Here is a 17,897-nt window from a genome sequence, read left to right as displayed (position 1 = left end):
CCATGATACCTTTTTCCAAGCAACATCTGATGACACATTGTGTAATGACTCACTGGGGCTTATCCTGACTTGGTTGGCGACGTCTGCATCTCATCCCTCGTATCTTCTTTGCGTGGCTGCTTTCCCTGCGAGTGCTACTCTTTCTTTTATGATCTCTTTCTTTGTTGCTGTCCTTGTTCGCCAACTTTCTACTTCGATAAAGCGTCGGCTCCTGAGGTCATCACACACGTCGGTCCAGTTGATGAGAGAGAGAGAGAGAGAGAGAGAGACCTTCTTTATGTGCTCCTGTCATCCTATCTCCATGTTCTCTTCTTGTCGAAGTTGCTCATAAGAAGCCTGCATAAGACTACTAATCATGCCTTCGTCGCCACATCAATTCGACTAAGCTTTCTCTCATGTCCTTCTTGATCAAACGCAACAAGCATGCGCGCGTTGCCCAACAAAAGGCACGTCGAATGATCCTCCATTAAACCCGCTCTCGTGGACACAATTATTCCACCCTTCCCTCATCTCCTTCGCCCTTTTACCCCACACTCGCCTCTCTCATCCCTATTTAAACACTCCTCTATGCCTCGTCTTCCCATAGACATACTCTCGTCTCTCACTCTTGGATACTGTGTTGTATTAGAAATATACAGATGAGGACTATGATAGACTTGGGGAGCCAGAGAGACTCTCTCTACATCATCGACACGGCAACTGCCGTCGACTGCACCAAGGACGTCCGCTTCCGGCGATCTTTCCGAAGCCTCATCGAGTGCGTGGTTCCATGCTGTGGCTTCCAGCTGTCGTCCAACACTTCTGATGTTCCAGACTCTCATTCCACCGGCGGCGGTTCCACCCCCCCAACCACCACCGTCACCGGCACCTTCTATGGGCACCGCCGCGGTCACGTCAGGTTCTGCCTGCACGACAGCTCCCGGACCTCCCCCATCCTTCTGCTGGAGTTCACCATCCCCACCGCCTGCCTCGCCAGGGAGATGCGGCATGGGCTACTGCGCGTGGCGCTCGAATGCGACCGGAATCGTGCTCGGTGCTCGTCGCTGTTCGGCGTGCCGGTGTGGTCGGTTTACTGCAACGGGCGCAAAGTGGGGTTCGCCATCCGGCGTCGGATGAGCGAAGGCGACGCCGCCATCTTGAAGCTAATGAGGGCCATATCGGTCGGAACAGGCGTTCTTCCTGGTGCGTCCAAGATGGGTGAAGGAGACATTCTGTACCTGAGGGCAAGCTTTGAGAGGGTGATTGGTTCGATCAATTCGGAGTCGTTTCATATGATCAATCCGGTGGGCTGCACCGGGCAGCAGCTGAGCATCTTTCTTGTGAGAAGTTAGAGACCATCTACAATCTGCGTATTCTGTAAGTCTCAATAAAAGATATGTTAGATAATTGAGACCTACGTCTACATGTTGATGTCTGTAGGCCTATTGACTTGTCTTATCATCAAACCTGGTAATTCTGTGCGTCATCGTTGACTCTCGTCAGCAGGTGTCAGCTGGGCATGGCATTCACCAACCATTCATGATCACTCTCTGTACGCATGCAGGCGATCGGAGTTCGTAAAAGCACGGAGGTGCCGAGGCCCTTTAACGCCGTCAGAGCAAGACGACGAAGCAGGCAGGCAGGCATGCATGGGATAACGCTGTTTCCAAGACAAGACGCATGGATTGTTTGGCTGCCGGCGTATAAATCTCTGCTTTCTGCAGACGACGAATCATAGCCTGTGCGTCCCATAATGCGTGTTCTCCTCGTGCTGTGTGCATTCTCAAAGGATGCAGAAAGGGCTGACGCACGCCTGAGAAATGAAGCATCGGCATCAGCACAAACCATTATCCAACATCATGATCACAGAATCTAACCGGCCGTAAACCCGAAATGATGTCCCATTTCCGTCTCCCGGAATGCGTGCACCGAATAGATTGACGAGATCTAATGTTTGTTTACAACCCAATCTAAAATGAGAAAACTTAATGGAAGTCTTTTTCTTTTTAATCTTGTTTAACTAAACTAGTCTTCTTATTAATGATGTTTGGTGCAAACAAACATGGCGAGTTTTAGAAAACAATTTTTTTATTTTTTTTTATTTTTTTATTTTTTTAAGCGCCTCTAAATAATTTTTTTATATTTTTTATATTTAAAATATTTTTTTTATTTTTTATTTTCTATAGAGCCATTCATAAGGTGAATCTATCTATTTACACTATTTATACATTATATCTAAATATTTTTTTAAAATATATTAAAAAAATAAATAAAATATAAAAATATTATATTTATATTTGAAGCAAAGAAAAAACCCTTTTTTTAGGGTCTAAAAAAACCATTTTACCCTTACGATATGAAGGAAATCATAACGCAACCATACAAGAGAATGAGGGGTAATATAGTAAAATAAGCACCCATCGGTATAGAAACCGCTCCCTAAAGAAAACGGCGTCCGCCGTCGCGAGTAAGAACCCTAATTTTCTCGGCGTCTCCCGCATTGGTCCGCCGCCGACCACCACAATCCCTGAGCCCATTCGCAGCGGAGAGAGGAGAATGGTTGATTTCGCTCCTGTTGCTTAATTCTCGTTCGTTTTGTATAGTTGATACTGACAATTCCGTGACGGTCGATCTCGTCCTTGTATTTTGATTCGATCTTTTTGCTGTGCTGTGGGGGATGAACAGGCGGACGCTTCGGACGCGGTGGATGTCGGAGGGGCGCAGCCGAAGAAGAGGACCTTTAGGAAGTTCTCCTACCGTGGCGTCGATCTCGACCAGCTCCTCGACATGGGCCTCGACGAGCTCGTCAAGCTTTTCGACGCTCGTGCTCGCAGAAGGTTTGGATCCTTTTGTCTCCTCCATTCTTCTTCTCTTTCACTATTGTAGCCACCATTAGGTCTCGTTCTCTTTGACGACCTTCTTGTGGCGTGGCATGGACGCATGCAGGTTCCAGAGGGGGCTGAAGAGGAAGCCCATGGCTCTGATTAAGAAGCTTCGCAAGGCGGTACGATGCTCTTCTCTTTTATGCTTGAACAGATGTCGATGAATCTCCTGTTTCAATTCTATTTTCCTTGTCATTGGTCGTCTGCTATATGTTCCCCTTCCAGTAACTGTTTTGCTATGTATACAACAATAACGTTGAATTGAAACATAAACGGAGAGGAAGAACACATTTGGTCACTGTTGTTTTGTTTCTGGAAGTATTTTTGTAGATTTTATGCAAGAAGTTCTCTGCAATATTGAACTAATAGGAGGATTGGTGGGACTGGGAAGGATTATGAGTGATTCGTTGGATAGATTCATCTTATGCCATGTAGCTAAAAGAACCACGATGGTTTCTCACTCATGGCTTTTGGGGGTTTGGCTGCAGGCGTTGTTGATGCAACTGAATGGCATGGATTGGATTAAAATAATAGTATTTATATCCATTTGTTTTCATGAACGTTTAAGTAGATAAATATATTATAGGATACACAATTTTGATGGGCAACAAATCCCTGAAAGTTAATGTTTTGATATATTAGATCTATTGTTCAATAGAAAGGGAAGTTGAAAAAGATAATGCTATTTTCATTTTGTGGGGCAACCTTGGTGACTTACGATTACTGGGCATAGTAAACACTTTTGATGATTCATTTTATGAAACATCTGTTAGACTCGATGGACTTCATAGACATATTAAAATGTTAGCAGATAATAGCACACAAATATAGTGGATTCTTGATTGAGTTCGAGTTTCTAGAGAAGATAGAATAATAAATATGATATAGTGTATTCTTGATTGAGGATCGGATTAGGGAAAAGCATTTTAATGTGGTTCTGATGGTAGCCTAAGAAGATGGATATGTGCATTAGATATACCTATTGTTAAATTAGATTCTGGTTGTCTTATGTAGTGCTGATTCAGAGTCGATCGAGGTCTTTTTTGCGTTTGTCTCAGGACAAAGTGGTGTCGGGCGAGGGAAGAGTCCGAGCGAAGGCCCTGCAAAACTATGTCAAAGTCGTGCTTGACAAGGGCCCTTTGATGTTTATCTCGGTTCCCACTCTTTGGATTCGGTCTAGTGTCGAATCTATGTGAGTCTAATTGTATTTGGGTGAGTTAGATGATTGAAAGTGTACATGAGACCTTTTTAAAATGCATTATGAGATCGTTAAATTGGAGGTCGTGGTTAAATGCCAGGTACGATTACGTTCATCATTTGCCATAAGTGAGGTCGTGTAGTCGTGTGTCAAACTCGGGAATTGCAAAGTAATGACTTGTGAAGTAACAGCTTGTTGAGATGGCTCCCATAGATGCAATGCTGTCAGTCGTGTGGACTTTGATCCCACGTGACACATTGGCTGAATAGGATTGGAGGTGTTAGCCAAGTGATCTTGACATGTTGGCCATGTAATAGTGATTTATTGGCCAAGTGGCAATGAGGTGTGGGCAGCCATCCATGTGTCACAATCCCCTATCACCTATACATTTTTGCATTTAGACATATGCATACCCAAGTTGCTCAGGTCCACACAATGTGATGAGGCCTAATACGTATACTAAATGCTTCTCCAATACTTGGAGTTTATCTGATTATTTGGATATGAATGATGCTTAATCTGTATCGTAATCCATATTCTGAAATTTCTGAGAAGAGTGTTTGATACAGATATGTGAAGCTACATATGAATTTGCCCATGCTTAGTCTAATAAGTTTTGATGTATATTATTCAATTCTTCCCCTGTAAGCTGTAGACCTACAAAGCACTGATTAAGAAAACTGGTTCATGGATACAACGAATCTTGAAGAAGTCGCAAAAATCGTATGCTACTCACCATGCAATGTTCTGTATGAGGTTCCCTGCCGCTTTCTGTTTGTTGTGCTAACCAAATTGACCTAGTCCATCATTCATTTTTGCCAACTTATGCAAATAGGAAATTTTATTGTTAATCTTTCCTTTTTTGCATGGTTTCATTTTACTTGTATCTTGTATCATCTGTTTCTTAGCTAATACATGTTCTCTTATTTGTTACGATTTTGAAAACTTGCAGAAGCGTGATGCCCCGCCTGGTGAAAAGCCTGAACCTGTGAGGACCCACCTTAGGAATATGATAATAGTCCCCGAGATGATTGGAAGCATCATCGGTGTTTATAACGGAAAAACTTTTAACCAGGTTGAAATCAAGGTAATTTTTACATCTTTAACTTTTCCTTTTCCAGCTGGGATCGTGCTAGGTTTATCATGTTTTCTTTTTAACAGGCAATTGAAGCAGGTAGATTGGCACGTTATTTCACATAGACTTGGTTCTTAAAAATATAATAACAAATTTATGAATCGTTTCGTATGTTCATTTCTCTGCTTTCACTTAATCTTTTGAATGTAATCTTTACCATGACAAGGGTAACTGTATCGTGAAGCTTCTTAATATGGTTTATTACAGTAATAAATGTCCAATTGAAGCTGCTAAATAGGCCAATTTTATTACGCCTTGAACTATAAATGACCACTAAAATGGTTGAGCCGAGCTTGTTACAGGTACATACCAACATAGGTATAGTGGAACTGATGATGGGATATGGTTTCGGATAATTGCTAATTCCATTCTGTTCCATTGTCTTTGTGACTACAGCCTGAGATGATCGGTCATTACTTGGCGGAGTTCTCTATCTCATATAAGCCTGTGAAGCATGGAAGGCCTGGTATCGGTGCCACGCACTCCTCCAGGTTCATCCCTCTCAAGTAACAACTGCAGATCGAGGATGTTGGCAAATTCCTGCTGCTATTCGAGTATTTTCTTTTTTTCCCTCTTATGTAGGAGCAGCTATCATGTTTACTTATATCATCTGTCTTTTGGACTTAATTGAGGGAAGTAATGTTGGTCTGTGTTAGATTCATATCAGCTTTTTGTTTTGCCTTCCTTGACTAGAAGAAGAAACGATGGCTATTTCCTTGTTGGATAATTTTCCACTAATTCAGCTACTTTTACTTAATATTGCTTGAAAACGCTGTTAGTGCTACTTTCCTCCTCTGGAGGGAGAGACGGAGGAGAGGCTGAAAGAATAAAGAAGAAAAATAAGATCAAATAAGATATAGATTAGATGGAGTTTGACACAAAAGCATATAATAAACCTGAAATATCAAACACATGTTTGTCATCCTCAACAGAGATTTGTTTTTTGTGCATAAATTGTCCAAAAAATTCAAGCTATACTTAAGTAATTATCTTACACGGGAATAACGGCTACATTATCATTATGAGCAGCAAATTTTACAGCTAACACATCATAAGGTACATACATAGCACACAAGATGGCAGTAGTTCTATACAAGAGACTCGGCTAATGTCTTCCTCACAGAAGAAGATTTGGCTACAGTAATGGAATCAGAAATAGAATTCATCCATCACCATCTTCCTGCACTTTCAGGAACTAGTAGTCAGTAGCAAAATATACATCAACACTTGCCAGCCCAAACATTTCATAGCTTAGAAGTTTTGATCATCTTCCTAACTAGAAGAGATGACCACTTCAGTAGTTGAGTTATTGCAGCTAATTCCGCCAGGCCAGCAGTGTATTAGCTTCTCTCAAACTTCTCGCCCTTCGGTAATCAATTTCTGCATCTGAGAATGATTGGCCCGGATGAGGTCGCTTGCGAACATGGTCGTCTGAGGTCCTCGAGTCGACCTTCTCTGCCCCAACATTAAGTAACGGAGGGTGATCAGCAGACCGACAGTTGTGTTTTGGAGCTGGACAGCATAAAAGATGAGCAGCGCTCATGACATTTAGAACAGGAACTCAAAAGAAAATGATGTAGAAGATGTGTGATTCTGAACACATCTGATGTTGAGATGGTCTTGACAACAGCAGCTGTTAGGAAAGCCTAGCATGATGGTTTGATATAAATGCACTAGAATATCGACTCCAATGAAATTGTCATTACCTGCATGTATATTGTTCTGGTTAGACTTGCAATCAGATGTTGGTTGCTTCGGGCCCATAGGATCCAGCAAATTGGGTAGCTTTTTACCTTTATCATCTAACTCAGTAATGGGGCACTGCTCCTTTCCAGTTTTATTATTTGCAAATGGAGACATGGTGAAGGACTCATCAAGTGGATCAGGTAGCTCCACGTGGTTCTGCGTTGTGATGATTTCATCTGCACTGAATCCAAATGATGCTCTATAGGCTTCAATCTCTTCCACATCTTGTTTGCATGTTTTGTTATGTCTGTTGCCGCCAATGGAGTATCCATCAGGTTCCCTGGAAATACTAAGCCTCCCTCCAGCATGGGGAAATGATTGCTGTGCCTGGTCCAAATGAAACTGTGCAGATGTTGCAGGATAAAAGAAACTGGAATCAGGACACAATATGAAATTTCTGGTTGTAGCTGAATCAAGTCCAAACAGCTTGGATGACCCATTCCAAAAACAGGGAGAGTCACGTGCAGATGCAGAAGCATCCCACTGCATGGGAATATCCCGTTCAGGAAAAGGTGAAGATAGCCCGGTTCTTGGAGTTCCTGAGGCAGGTGATATAAGGCTGCTCGAAGGACTTCCAGGATAAAGTGGATAAGTGACCTGAAGATCGCTACCAACCCCATAGCTGGATGGCGAATAAGGCAGTCCATTCTCTTTCCCAGAACTTCTAATATCCAGAGATGATGACAGAAACCTTGCAAAAGGCACGTCTGGTGACGAGGGAGTTGTAAGGTGAGCAAGCTCGGGTGGAGGGGTTAGTGGAGCAGTTGATGGCTCAGTTGTAAAAGTAGAGAAAACAGGAGGTGAGACCAGCTGAGTTTCATGAGCATACGGTCCAGGTGCAAACATGGCCGATGACGGTCCTCCAGGAGAATTGGCTGATATTGACAAGAAACAGTTGGGTGATTGGGCTGTCGAGGGAAGTGCAGAGTTTATAAAAGATGCCGGAGATGAAGGAGGGGCAAGAACTGATAAGTTCACTGTTGTATTTTCATTAGAAATTCCAGCAGCTTGAAGCCCATTGGCACGAGTAGTTGATGCATTCCCATCTGGAGTACGGGATGCTGGAACAATTCGTTTCTTCCTTTTCTGAGATCCAAACCAGGAAAACATTCCACCGAAGCAGCCTTCCCATCTACTCTGCTAGCTCGAAGAAACAAACATGTATAAATTAAATACAATAAGTATAAATATGTGAAATGCATCTAGGCAACAAATATAAACTAAATTGATTATGTAGGACAGCATCCTAATGCAGGACAATCATAACTGGAAATACCATAAATGTTGACTGTCAAAAGAATAATTCTCTTATTTACTTTGAGCAACGACATACTTACCCTAATTTGTTTTGCTTCATTATTCTGTTCTCTAACTGGAATATGTCTGGCTTATAGATCACTCAATATAATTTAGTTTTATGGTATAGCAAATATTTAGCATAAATTGGTTTTACTTCGTGGCATGAATTACATATGTGCACTTCATTAAATTAAGTTATAGATTTTATTTTTTCTTAATCAAGAATATTTTAGCATCAGAAATGAATTTTGAAATATAAGATTCAATTTTACGGTTGCATTCACCAGAGGTATGTTCAGTTGGCTATGATGTCATCCAGATTGGCTGTGGAGGTTAATCTGACATGCAAGGTTAGCAAGTTGATATCACCATCATAGATATGCATAAATACCATGAAAATGCTGACCAATCAGCTCCATGTTATAGCAAGTTTCACCTATTGGTCCATGTTCTTTTCCACTTTTATTGAGGTCCAACCCTTATAAAGTCAGAAATTATGGAGACAACAATTATGATAAAACCTTTTCAAGATCCCGAGCAACAAACAGATCAAAACAATCAAAAAAGAAGAAAAGCCAAATAAAGAAAAGGAGAAAACATATGATGGATGGCGAGAAATCAAAGGATATGGTGACCAAAAGAACAAACCTAACTTGAAGAAAATATTTTAAATGACGGAACTCAGATGTATCCATATCACATTGCATAGAAAGCATCAAAATCATGAAAAGAAACATACTACTTGCGTTTTTAAATGGATAAACAGGTTGCCGTTGTGATAGGACTCTTAGAATCATTTAAAGGTTTTCTCCAGTGGACCTGAGTGCTGAACCACATTTTGAAAAACTAACTAATCAGGACACAACTAAATTCTCATTATTAAGATTTAGGGATAGAATATGTTTGTTTGTGTAGATGATGTGAACTTCTGGAGCCTTTGGTCTCGAAGGAGAATAAAGTAATTAGATCTGAACAGTTTAGTTTATGGAGTTATTCAGTCTAATTATCCACAAATATCAAGGATGATTCAGTTAAAACAAGGGTGGCCCAGTAGACGAGGCAGACTTACCCCTAAAAATTATATGTATTATGACAAATATACATTAGTGTCTGCTGTTAGTAAAATCAGCAAGAGAGATAGGAATGCTGCACTCAGGAAACAACACTCCAATCCTCTTCTTAAGGACAGAGTCAAGCCAATCAATCTTCTACATGAGAAAAAAGTAGGCGATTTATGTGACAAATCCAAGAGGCCAAGTCTGGACTATGGAATGTAACAAATGGTAATGTTGTAAAGGGTTCCTATCAGTAAGCAAAATTTGAAAGTATTATGTCCTAGTCACTAAGAGCAAACATTGTCAATTCATTCAACACTAAGACACATTAATCTGAAAAATTGCAGACTAGTGCATAAGGCTCCCACCAATGCAGCTCTCAGGTGGACTAATGTAGGTATCATCACCTCTGCATGTGAACAGTTGTTACCATGGTTAAAACCTTATAAGGTTTGTGATAAAAATTACCAGGGTTCGAGTTGCGAAAACATTCATTTTGCCTGTAGGGGTAAGACTATGTACATCAATAATGATGTTACATATTGGATTTAATTCATAAAATCATCACATGATGAAAAAAGAGAAAGCAAATAAAAATGAGAACCAATACAAGTTTCCTAGTCCATGCCGGTTAAAGCACACAAAAATTAATCGATTATAATACAATTAGATGAAAAGGAATTGAAGCATAAGACATTTTTCATACGGTTGTTCGGTGGAACCATCTTGTTCACTGTTTTCTTGTATTACCAGGAAAGTATAATTGGTAATGCTTCCATAAAAGCCAAACAAAAATTTGTACCCCAACCTGCCTCATCTACCGTATAATTTGAATATCTTGACACTAGAAGGCTGCAAATCTGGACATTGGATGAAAGGGTAAAAAGCCTTAAATGATTAAAGCAAAGTACAAAGGTTCTTTTTAGTTTTCTAGCGGACTAAGCACATAGCTCAGTTGATTTGTTAGGATTGTGAAGCAGATGCTACCCATCAGTTCATACAGGAGAAGTTGGCCTTCATAAAACATTACAATATGTATATCAGGATATCAAATTACATACAAACCTACAATGGAGAAACTAAAACATGGTGAGTTAATTTATCAAATCATCGCAACATCCAATGCAAGGACAGTATTTTCCATTAAAAGATCATATTTATGAAAGAAGTTTTGTTGATCCAAAACAAAACATCAAATGGAAATTGGTCAACAAAAATGTTTTCCAGACTCTCAAGTGGAAATTAACTAACAGGAAGCAGGAGTATGAAGGCCCAAGACTGGAGGTAAAACCTGACATTATTTCGTTCAAAAGATTAACATAGATAGGATCCCTGAAGAGCCTTCCATTGATCACCTTATCAAGAAATCAGATGTCAGTTTCATAAATCCCACCACCAAAACCCCAGTTTATGTTCTTTTAGTTCTTAAGAACGTATTTTCCAAAAGAAAGGGCAGTATTAGGGTAGATGATGCCAAAAAGACGCCTCATCCAAACAAATGAGCCAATTTGGTACATCGAAACCCTAGATCTGACCACAACGAAACAACGGAGGCCGCCATGGGGTCTCCGATTCTTTTCCCTAACACTGCAATCGCTACAAATCTAAATCTAAAATGCATGAAGAGTCGCAGTACACCAAGGAATTCACTTGTAAAGAGAGGTAGACCAAGCTGGAAGACCAAAAATCGAGAGAGCTAAAGATGTGCAAGGGGAGAGTAGGGCGAAGAGCAGCAGACATACCCTCTCCTGAGGACCTAGCCTCGGCTCCACGGAGCCAATGGCAGTGGCCGCCAGGGCGCTGATGGACGGCGCCGCCTCCCCACCGCCGCCTCCGACCCCGTTGCTGCCTTCTCCACCGCCATTTCCTGCCATTGTTAACCGCTGGCTCACTGCTCCAGTTGCTCCAGTAGATCAGAGATTCCTTGGAAGAAGAGGAGGAGGAGGAGGAGGACTCCCAGGTGGAGAAGAGGCAGCAGCAAGAAGAAAGGATTCTGCTTTGCTTCGGTTTTTGTTCCCGTTTAAGTGAGGAGCGAGCAAGTGAAGCAGTACAAATGCCCGCGGGGCCCTCCGTCTCCCTCTCTCTGCTCACTCCTCGCCTGCTGTGTGCTCCCACCGCCTTCATCCACCTCTCACTGGACTTCTATGTAAGCACTGCCTCTCTCTCTCTCTCACTCTCTCTATCTTCGTGCAGGTGCAGCCTTTTTCCATCCATCTTTTCTTTTCTCTTTTCTGGCCCTTCTTTTTCCTTTTTCTTTTTGTTTCTTTCTCTTTCTTTGCGTCCTCCCTCCCTCAACAGTCTTCTTGTGTTGCTTACAGGCGTGAGCAAGAGATGCGTGAGGCAAGAGAGAGGGGGTGTATGTGAGGGTGGGTTTGCGGGTCTCTATCATAATTCATATCATGGGATCTATAACGTGATATTACCAGCTTCGGCTGAAGCTATACATATTCCCTTACCTTCAATCGTCCCCCTCAGAAAATACCCACTTACGATTGGACAAGTCGGACACACGTGGAACCCTGTCACCGATCGCAAGAACATGCACCACGTGCTCTCTCCTTTCTATTAATTAGGACTCGACGTCGAACACTACGAAGTCCTTCCTCTCTCTTCTTCTCCCTATGAGTCGACCGTACGACGATGTTATCGATCAACACGCCGCTGTTGAACTCGACGTCACGCTACGCTCTCGGTGAGCCAGCTTCATCATTCGGATGAGGAGCAGGAGGAGGACGGGGAGAGGATGGCCGCCGCCGCCGCTGTCGCAGCAGTCGTTCCAATTACCCCCATCTATCCATCCCTCTTCCGCCTGCTCCTCCGGTGCACGGAGCAGAAGAATGTCGCGTGGGGGAGCGTTCTCCACGCCTACGCCCTCAAATCAGGCTCCTGGGCCGACGTCTTCCTCAGCAACAGCATTGTGGTCATGTACGCCAAGTGCGACAAGCTGCCTCGCGCCGCCGCGGCTTTCGAGGACATGGGCGCCGGCAGAGACGTCGTCTCCTGGAATTCCCTCATCAACGCCTACTCGCAGCTTGGCCCCCATGGCTCCCCTACCGCCTTTCACCTCTTCAGGAGGATGAGGGCCGAAGGCGGCGTGCATGTCCTTCCCAATTGCTTCACTTTCGCGGGTGTATTCACGGCCGCCTCCCATTCGCCCGGCGCGAGCGGGTACGGACGAGAGGCTCATTGCGTCGCCATCAAGACGGCGAACTGCGACGATGTCTTCGTAGGCAGCTCTTTGCTGAACATGTACTGTAAGCTGGAATGCATTACAGACGCACGCAAGGTGTTCGACAGGATGCCCCAGAAAAATGCCGTCTCTTGGGCGGCCATGATCTCTGGCTACGCGGTCGACAAGGCCGGGTTGGAGGCCTTTGAGCTGTTTAGACTTATGTTGGAAGCAGGTGAGTGTGGCACCAACGAGTTTGTGTTCACCGGTGTTCTTAGTGCCTTGAGTGCTCCTGGGTTCCTCGAGATGGGTCAGCAAGTTCATTGTCTTGCCATTAAGAACGGTATATTGTCCTTTGTCTCGGTTGAGAATTCTCTTGTCACCATGTACGCGAAATGTGAATGCATGGATGATGCACGACTCATGTTCGAATCATCGGCAGGCAAGAACTCCATCACATGGTCTGCGATGATCACTGGATATGCACAGAATGGTGCCTCCAGGAAGGCTTTATCTTTTTTCCTGAAGATGCATATGGCAGGGTTCAGGCCCAGTGAGTTCACGTTTGTTGGGTTCCTCAATGCTTGCAGTGATGTAGTGGCCCTAGTTGAAGGGAAACAAGCTCATGCCTTTTTGCTGAAGGTCGGATTTGAGCTTCAAGCCTACGTGAAAAGTGCACTGGTTGATATGTATGCTAAATGCAGTTGTATTGATGATGCCAGAAAAGGATTTGGTGAGTTGCACGATGCTGATGTTGTGCTGTGGACCTCGATGATAGGAGGGTATGTGCAGAATGGAGAGCATGAAGAGGCTCTAGCATTATATGGAAGCATGAGAAAAGAGAGTATTTTGCCTAGTAATCTTACTGTGGCTACCGTTCTTAGAGCATGTGCTAGCCTTGCTGCTCTGAAACAAGGGAAGCAAATTCATGCCTGTTCTCTTAAGTATGGATTCAGTTTGGGGATTCCAATTGGTAGTGCTCTATCTACCATGTATGCAAAATGTGGTAATCTTGAAGATTGCAGCCTTGTCTTCAGAAGAATGCCTCAGAGGGATGTTGTTGCATGGAATTCGATTATATCAGGATTTTCTCAAAATGGACGTGGAATTGATGCCTTGAACCTCTTTGAGGAGATGAAGAAAGAGGGCACAGAACCAGATCATGTCACATTCGTCAACCTCCTCAGTTCCTGCAGTCATGTTGGGCTAGTTGAAAGAGGTTGGAGTTACTTAAGGTCAATGCTTAATGACTACGGACTAGTTCCACTGATAGAGCATTATGCTTGCATGGTCGACATTCTCAGTCGAGCTGGGTTGTTCAAGGAAGCTAAAGACTTCATAGGATCAGTTCCAATCAATCATGGAACATGTCTTTGGCGGATAGTACTAGGAGCCTGTCACAACTATCGGAACTTTGACATTGGTGCATATGCTGGAGAGAGGCTCATGGAACTTGGCTCACAGGACTCTTCTGCTTATATTCTGTTGGCAAATATATATGCCGCCTGGAGTCGGTGGAATGATGTGGAACGAATTAGAGGATTGATGAGGCTCCGAGGAGTAGACAAGGACCCTGGATGCAGTTGGGTTGAATTGTATAATACAGTTCATGTTTTTGTTGCTAGGGAGCTCCAGCACCCTGAGATAGAGGACATATATGCAGAATTGAGAAGACTAATTAAAAACATGAGGGATGAAGGCTATCGTCCTGCTTCACGATCACCATGTCATGATTATCTAGAATCAGAAATAAAATTTCAGACTGAAGAAGCGTCGCAATTGATAGCATCTGCTCTTTCTTGACCCTCATGAATCAAATGATTTCCCTATGCTGGATTCTAACAAGCGGAACAGGTATATAATTATAGCCACACCATTCAAATTTTGACTTTTAGGGCCAAGTCTTCAACCACATATTTACATTATTACTTGGGATCATCTAGAACAGCTGGAGCATGGGCAGGTGTTGAATTATTCTGGTTGTAGAATGTTGGCTTCACACATTTGACATGATGATAATAGGAACATTTGTTTTAAATTTGCTTCCGGAGATCTTAGAGCATACACAAATTTGTTTTTGTAATTTATTGAACAATATGGATGATGAAGTGCATAGATGATTAAATTTGTTTTAAATCTGTTTTTGTAATCATCTATCATGCATAGATGATTAGATTCAAACAATTTCACAACAGCTACTCTTAACATGCATGTGGATGAACTTTGTCATTCTTGTTCATCATGTCAATTGTGTGATTAAATCATTTGTGGATTCTCTTTTTGCTGAATTTGATGAACAGAGGATCATATATTGTGTACTTATCATCATTTCCTTGCCTTCCAAGTCTAAAACTGAAATGCAACACTCTAAAAGATGATGTGAAACTAAAGCTCATTGATCTTTGGGATCAATTTGATAAGTGAAGCCATGAAGGCATAGATGATCAGATTGTGATAAATAGCTACTCAATACTTTTTCCTATATATGAGAATAAAAATTTTCCTGTCATTCTTCTCTTTTACCTAACTATGCAGTTAAAGTGTTTTGTGTACTCTATTACCTTAGTTAACAGAAGTACGGAATGTAATTTGTACACTAATAATTGTTTTGATGCAAAATAAACATATATATCAGGAATATGATAATTGTAATCACACCACATTCTTGGAGCTAATTGATCTTTTGAATCTTTTAGGATGCTCATGGTAGTAACTGTTACTTCACTTTATTTTTTCTTATAAGGCTTATCCTTACACATAGGCTATGTCAGGTGTCAATCTTTTTACTTATTGTTATTCTAAATTCTGTTTGATGCAGATTTTTTTTTCTATAATATCTGCTTCCGGTGAATTTTTGGAAAAAGAAACTCCTATTTTTGAGAAATTCCTGAGCATCCTAACTTTTACTCCTCGCCCATTGCACAAGCAGGCAGCATCCCTTGTGCTGCCTCCTCCTCCGCTATCACCTCACTTCCCTTAAACCTTATCAGACTCATCGTTGCCTCCATCACTAGCGCTCGCTAGACCCATTGCCTCGTCTTGGTTGTCCTTACCTTGTTGCACAAGTACCTAGTATTATCTATGTTGTTTTTGCCACCACCTCCCCTCCCCCTTTGACTCATTGAACTTATCACCACCTTCACCTCTACCCTTGCCCCTTGTCAAATTTATTGCCTCGCTAATGTCTCCTACATCGCCTCTACTATTGCCTCCCCTCTCTTTTGCCTCATCAAACTTCTTGTTGCCTTCGTCTCTATCTTGACTCCCGTCAGACTTGCCACCTCACTCTCGCTATCCTCACTCACTACATAGGTGGCCAGCGTGACTTGCGTTGCCTCCGCCACTGCCTCCCATCCTCTCTACCCTATCAAACCCGCTATTGCCTATGCCCTTGGACCTAATCGGTCTCGTTGCCTCGCCCTCGTCATCCTTGTCACTGCACACGCAGCTAGTATTATCGTCTATGGCCCTCGCACAAGGAAGGTGGGGGAGCAAGGGCTGTCGTCACCTCCGCACCTCGTCCCCCTTGCGAGGGCGAGAAAAGCAAGGGCGGAGTCGACAAGATTAGAGGCAAAATTATCTTTTCATGCTAAAAGAGTACTGTATGAGAATTTTTGAAAGCTAGAGTGCTCCATACCAATTTATCAAAGATAGTGGTTTTTCTAAGAAATTTGTTATCCTTTTTTAAGTCTTCAGCATTTTGTAATTTAGTTGAGGTATGTCCACAAAGTGTTCTTTAGGCATATTTGTTTTCTCTAATTAGCATGTAAGATTAGCTTGACTCTGCTCCCAAACTCTTTATGTATCCATAATAAGGCTCATACAGCTTTCAATCTTCCTTTAACTTTTTAATGAACAATTCAGTTTTTTTTTTGGTAGATCAACATGATCTTGATTTGGTCGAGAGTCTGATGCATCATATATTCCAATCCCGAAACCATGTTGGGAACTTGAAAGATCTTGCAAAGCATTTAAAGTATTAATAGACGCGAAAACCCTGAATAATCTACCACTAAATGAAAAGAAGTGCCACCAACTGTTTCATTCAATCAGCATCCCTTCCTTTGTACAAACGAACATGAAGGGCCCAATGTCAACTCATGGGCAAAACATGCAAATGCAAGTAGTCAACTACTCTTCTTCAAGAGCGATATATATATATATATATATTGGTAGAAAAAAGAAATGAATCAAGTCAAACAGAAGAAAATAATCATTTTTTCCCCTTTTGTTTTGAGGAAAATTAGAATCAGAGCTGCTGCAGCAGCAGCAGCAGCATCTGCTGCTGCTGGTGGTAACTTGGGTGGTGTTGTCTGCTACCGCCAGCCGAGACGTAGAAGGCGGCCATCAGATCCCGGAGCTCCATGTAGTGGACGGCGGGGTCGCTGCTCCTCAGCAGATCGAGCAAGTACAGAAAGAAGTCGATGTCGCAGGCGATCCGCAGCGCCCCCTCGTACGAGTACCCGAACTCCGGCACCGACAGCCGCAGAAGGTCCTCCAACAGCGGGTGGTTGAGGTAGTTCGCCTCCACCTCCAGCCTCCGCGCCGCCGCCGCCTCCGTGCCCACGCACACCCATATGTGGCCCTCCGGTAGCCCGCTCCGGAAGTTCCTGCCTCCGCAGGCTAAAAACTTCTTCACCAAACCCGTCATGCCGATCGCCATTTGCTTGTCAAAGGTGCCTTTCGCTATTAGACTATGCTGATGTTGATGAGTGGAGGAGGGAGGAGGTGTGGAGCGTTTTATAAAGGCAGCCGGTCAGCATGCAAATGATGTGTCTTTTCTCATTCACACCGGTGATCCGAATACGCTGCATGTTCCAGTAATGAATGTTGCAGATATCCCTTGATTTTTTTCGTGTACACACGCAAACTGCTGTCGACACAAAGCCTTCAGCTTTAAGGTAGTCTGAGCCGACGTACGATCGAGCTATTCTGATTCCATCACACTGTTATCTTCCACAGTTAACTGAAGGCCAAGAACAAATCAAGCTTGGTGTCGTCCTCTGAAATGCATAACATGAACGCCACATGTAGTCTTGTGCTGCTGCCTCGTCGAGGCACATGCACGAAGGTAGCGGTTGACTGTTGAGAATCGCTCTGCTTCTACACGAAATTAAAAGGATTTCAGATCCAGATTTATGTAAAGCCAACATATCTGACGAATATAGTTCCCTTACCCATTAATCTATGGATATTTCTTCCAGCCTCGATGTTTAGATATGAGTATCTATCATGTGGGTGGGGGGCATGCATGACAGTTGAGGCTTGACTTCGCGTGGTGCTGTAGCCGCGGAATAAAGGAGGGAAGCACATGGGATATGGGTTGGAGACGAAGGCTTTGGAATATTTCAGTGGAGGAAAGCGTGTTAAGCTCATAGAGATGGAGAGACGAGAGGAGAGGTGAGGAGAGATCCAACAACACATGAGATGGCCG

At 42.9% G+C, this 17,897-nt stretch overlaps 5 protein-coding genes across 7 annotated transcripts; 3 read left to right on the top strand and 2 right to left on the bottom strand.

Moving 5' to 3' along the window:
* Positions 1-28: 28 nt before the first annotated feature.
* LOC135612879 (protein MIZU-KUSSEI 1-like) lies at positions 29-2,287 on the top strand. Its single transcript, XM_065109658.1, has one exon. The coding sequence runs from the start codon at positions 639-641 to the stop codon at positions 1,329-1,331; it is 693 nt and encodes a 230-aa protein (XP_064965730.1). The 5' UTR covers positions 29-638; the 3' UTR covers positions 1,332-2,287.
* Positions 2,288-2,385: 98 nt separating this feature from the next.
* Positions 2,386-5,951, top strand: LOC135612880 (small ribosomal subunit protein uS19). Its single transcript, XM_065109659.1, has 5 exons — positions 2,386-2,538; positions 2,665-2,816; positions 2,926-2,983; positions 5,012-5,146; positions 5,591-5,951. The coding sequence occupies exons 1-5, from the start codon at positions 2,536-2,538 to the stop codon at positions 5,702-5,704; spliced, it is 462 nt and encodes a 153-aa protein (XP_064965731.1). The 5' UTR covers positions 2,386-2,535; the 3' UTR covers positions 5,705-5,951.
* Positions 5,952-6,338: 387 nt separating this feature from the next.
* Positions 6,339-11,647, bottom strand: LOC135612878 (uncharacterized protein At1g76660-like). Of its 3 annotated transcripts, none has more exons than XM_065109654.1 (3): positions 11,037-11,645; positions 6,901-8,080; positions 6,339-6,706 (listed from the first exon to the last, which is right to left on the bottom strand). In XM_065109654.1, the coding sequence occupies exons 1-3, from the start codon at positions 11,166-11,168 to the stop codon at positions 6,510-6,512; spliced, it is 1,509 nt and encodes a 502-aa protein (XP_064965726.1). In that variant the 5' UTR covers positions 11,169-11,645; the 3' UTR covers positions 6,339-6,509. The 3 variants fall into 3 exon arrangements, with proteins under 3 accessions (XP_064965726.1, XP_064965727.1, XP_064965729.1); XM_065109655.1 differs by having other exon boundaries at positions 6,901-8,077; positions 11,037-11,632; XM_065109657.1 differs by having other exon boundaries at positions 6,565-6,900; positions 6,988-8,080; positions 11,037-11,647.
* Positions 11,648-11,879: 232 nt separating this feature from the next.
* Positions 11,880-14,705, top strand: LOC103985519 (pentatricopeptide repeat-containing protein At2g33680). The gene has a single exon (XM_009403244.3). The coding sequence runs from the start codon at positions 12,038-12,040 to the stop codon at positions 14,264-14,266; it is 2,229 nt and encodes a 742-aa protein (XP_009401519.2). The 5' UTR covers positions 11,880-12,037; the 3' UTR covers positions 14,267-14,705.
* A 1,775-nt stretch (positions 14,706-16,480) lies between these two features.
* Positions 16,481-17,300, bottom strand: LOC135611841 (auxin-induced protein X10A-like). Its single transcript, XM_065107487.1, has one exon. It carries the CDS (start codon positions 17,124-17,126, stop codon positions 16,713-16,715), a length of 414 nt encoding a protein of 137 aa, XP_064963559.1. The 5' UTR covers positions 17,127-17,300; the 3' UTR covers positions 16,481-16,712.
* Positions 17,301-17,897: the final 597 nt, after the last annotated feature.

This window comes from Musa acuminata, chromosome BXJ2-5 (genome assembly GCF_036884655.1).
Source record: "Musa acuminata AAA Group cultivar baxijiao chromosome BXJ2-5, Cavendish_Baxijiao_AAA, whole genome shotgun sequence".
NCBI classification, from domain to species: Eukaryota; Viridiplantae; Streptophyta; class Magnoliopsida; order Zingiberales; family Musaceae; genus Musa; species Musa acuminata.
The sequence above is the reverse complement of the archived record's forward strand: the minus strand, read 5'-3'. Positions and strand labels throughout refer to the sequence as shown.

Coding starts and splice junctions, on each gene's coding strand:
- LOC135612879 (XM_065109658.1), top strand. CDS start 639: ATGAGGACTATGATAGACTTGGGGAGCCAGAGAGACTCTCTCTACATC.
- LOC135612880 (XM_065109659.1), top strand. Junction 2,817..2,925: donor GACGCTCGTGCTCGCAGAAG/GTTTGGATCCTT, acceptor GGACGCATGCAG/GTTCCAGAGGGGGCTGAAGA. Junction 2,984..5,011: donor TTAAGAAGCTTCGCAAGGCG/GTACGATGCTCT, acceptor GAAAACTTGCAG/AAGCGTGATGCCCCGCCTGG.
- LOC135612878 (XM_065109654.1), bottom strand. CDS start 11,168: ATGGCAGGAAATGGCGGTGGAGAAGGCAGCAACGGGGTCGGAGGCGGC. Junction 8,081..11,036: donor GGCTAGGTCCTCAGGAGAGG/GTATGTCTGCTG, acceptor TCTTCGAGCTAG/CAGAGTAGATGGGAAGGCTG. Junction 6,707..6,900: donor CCAGAACAATATACATGCAG/GTAATGACAATT, acceptor TATGCTGTCCAG/CTCCAAAACACAACTGTCGG.
- LOC103985519 (XM_009403244.3), top strand. CDS start 12,038: ATGGCCGCCGCCGCCGCTGTCGCAGCAGTCGTTCCAATTACCCCCATC.
- LOC135611841 (XM_065107487.1), bottom strand. CDS start 17,126: ATGGCGATCGGCATGACGGGTTTGGTGAAGAAGTTTTTAGCCTGCGGA.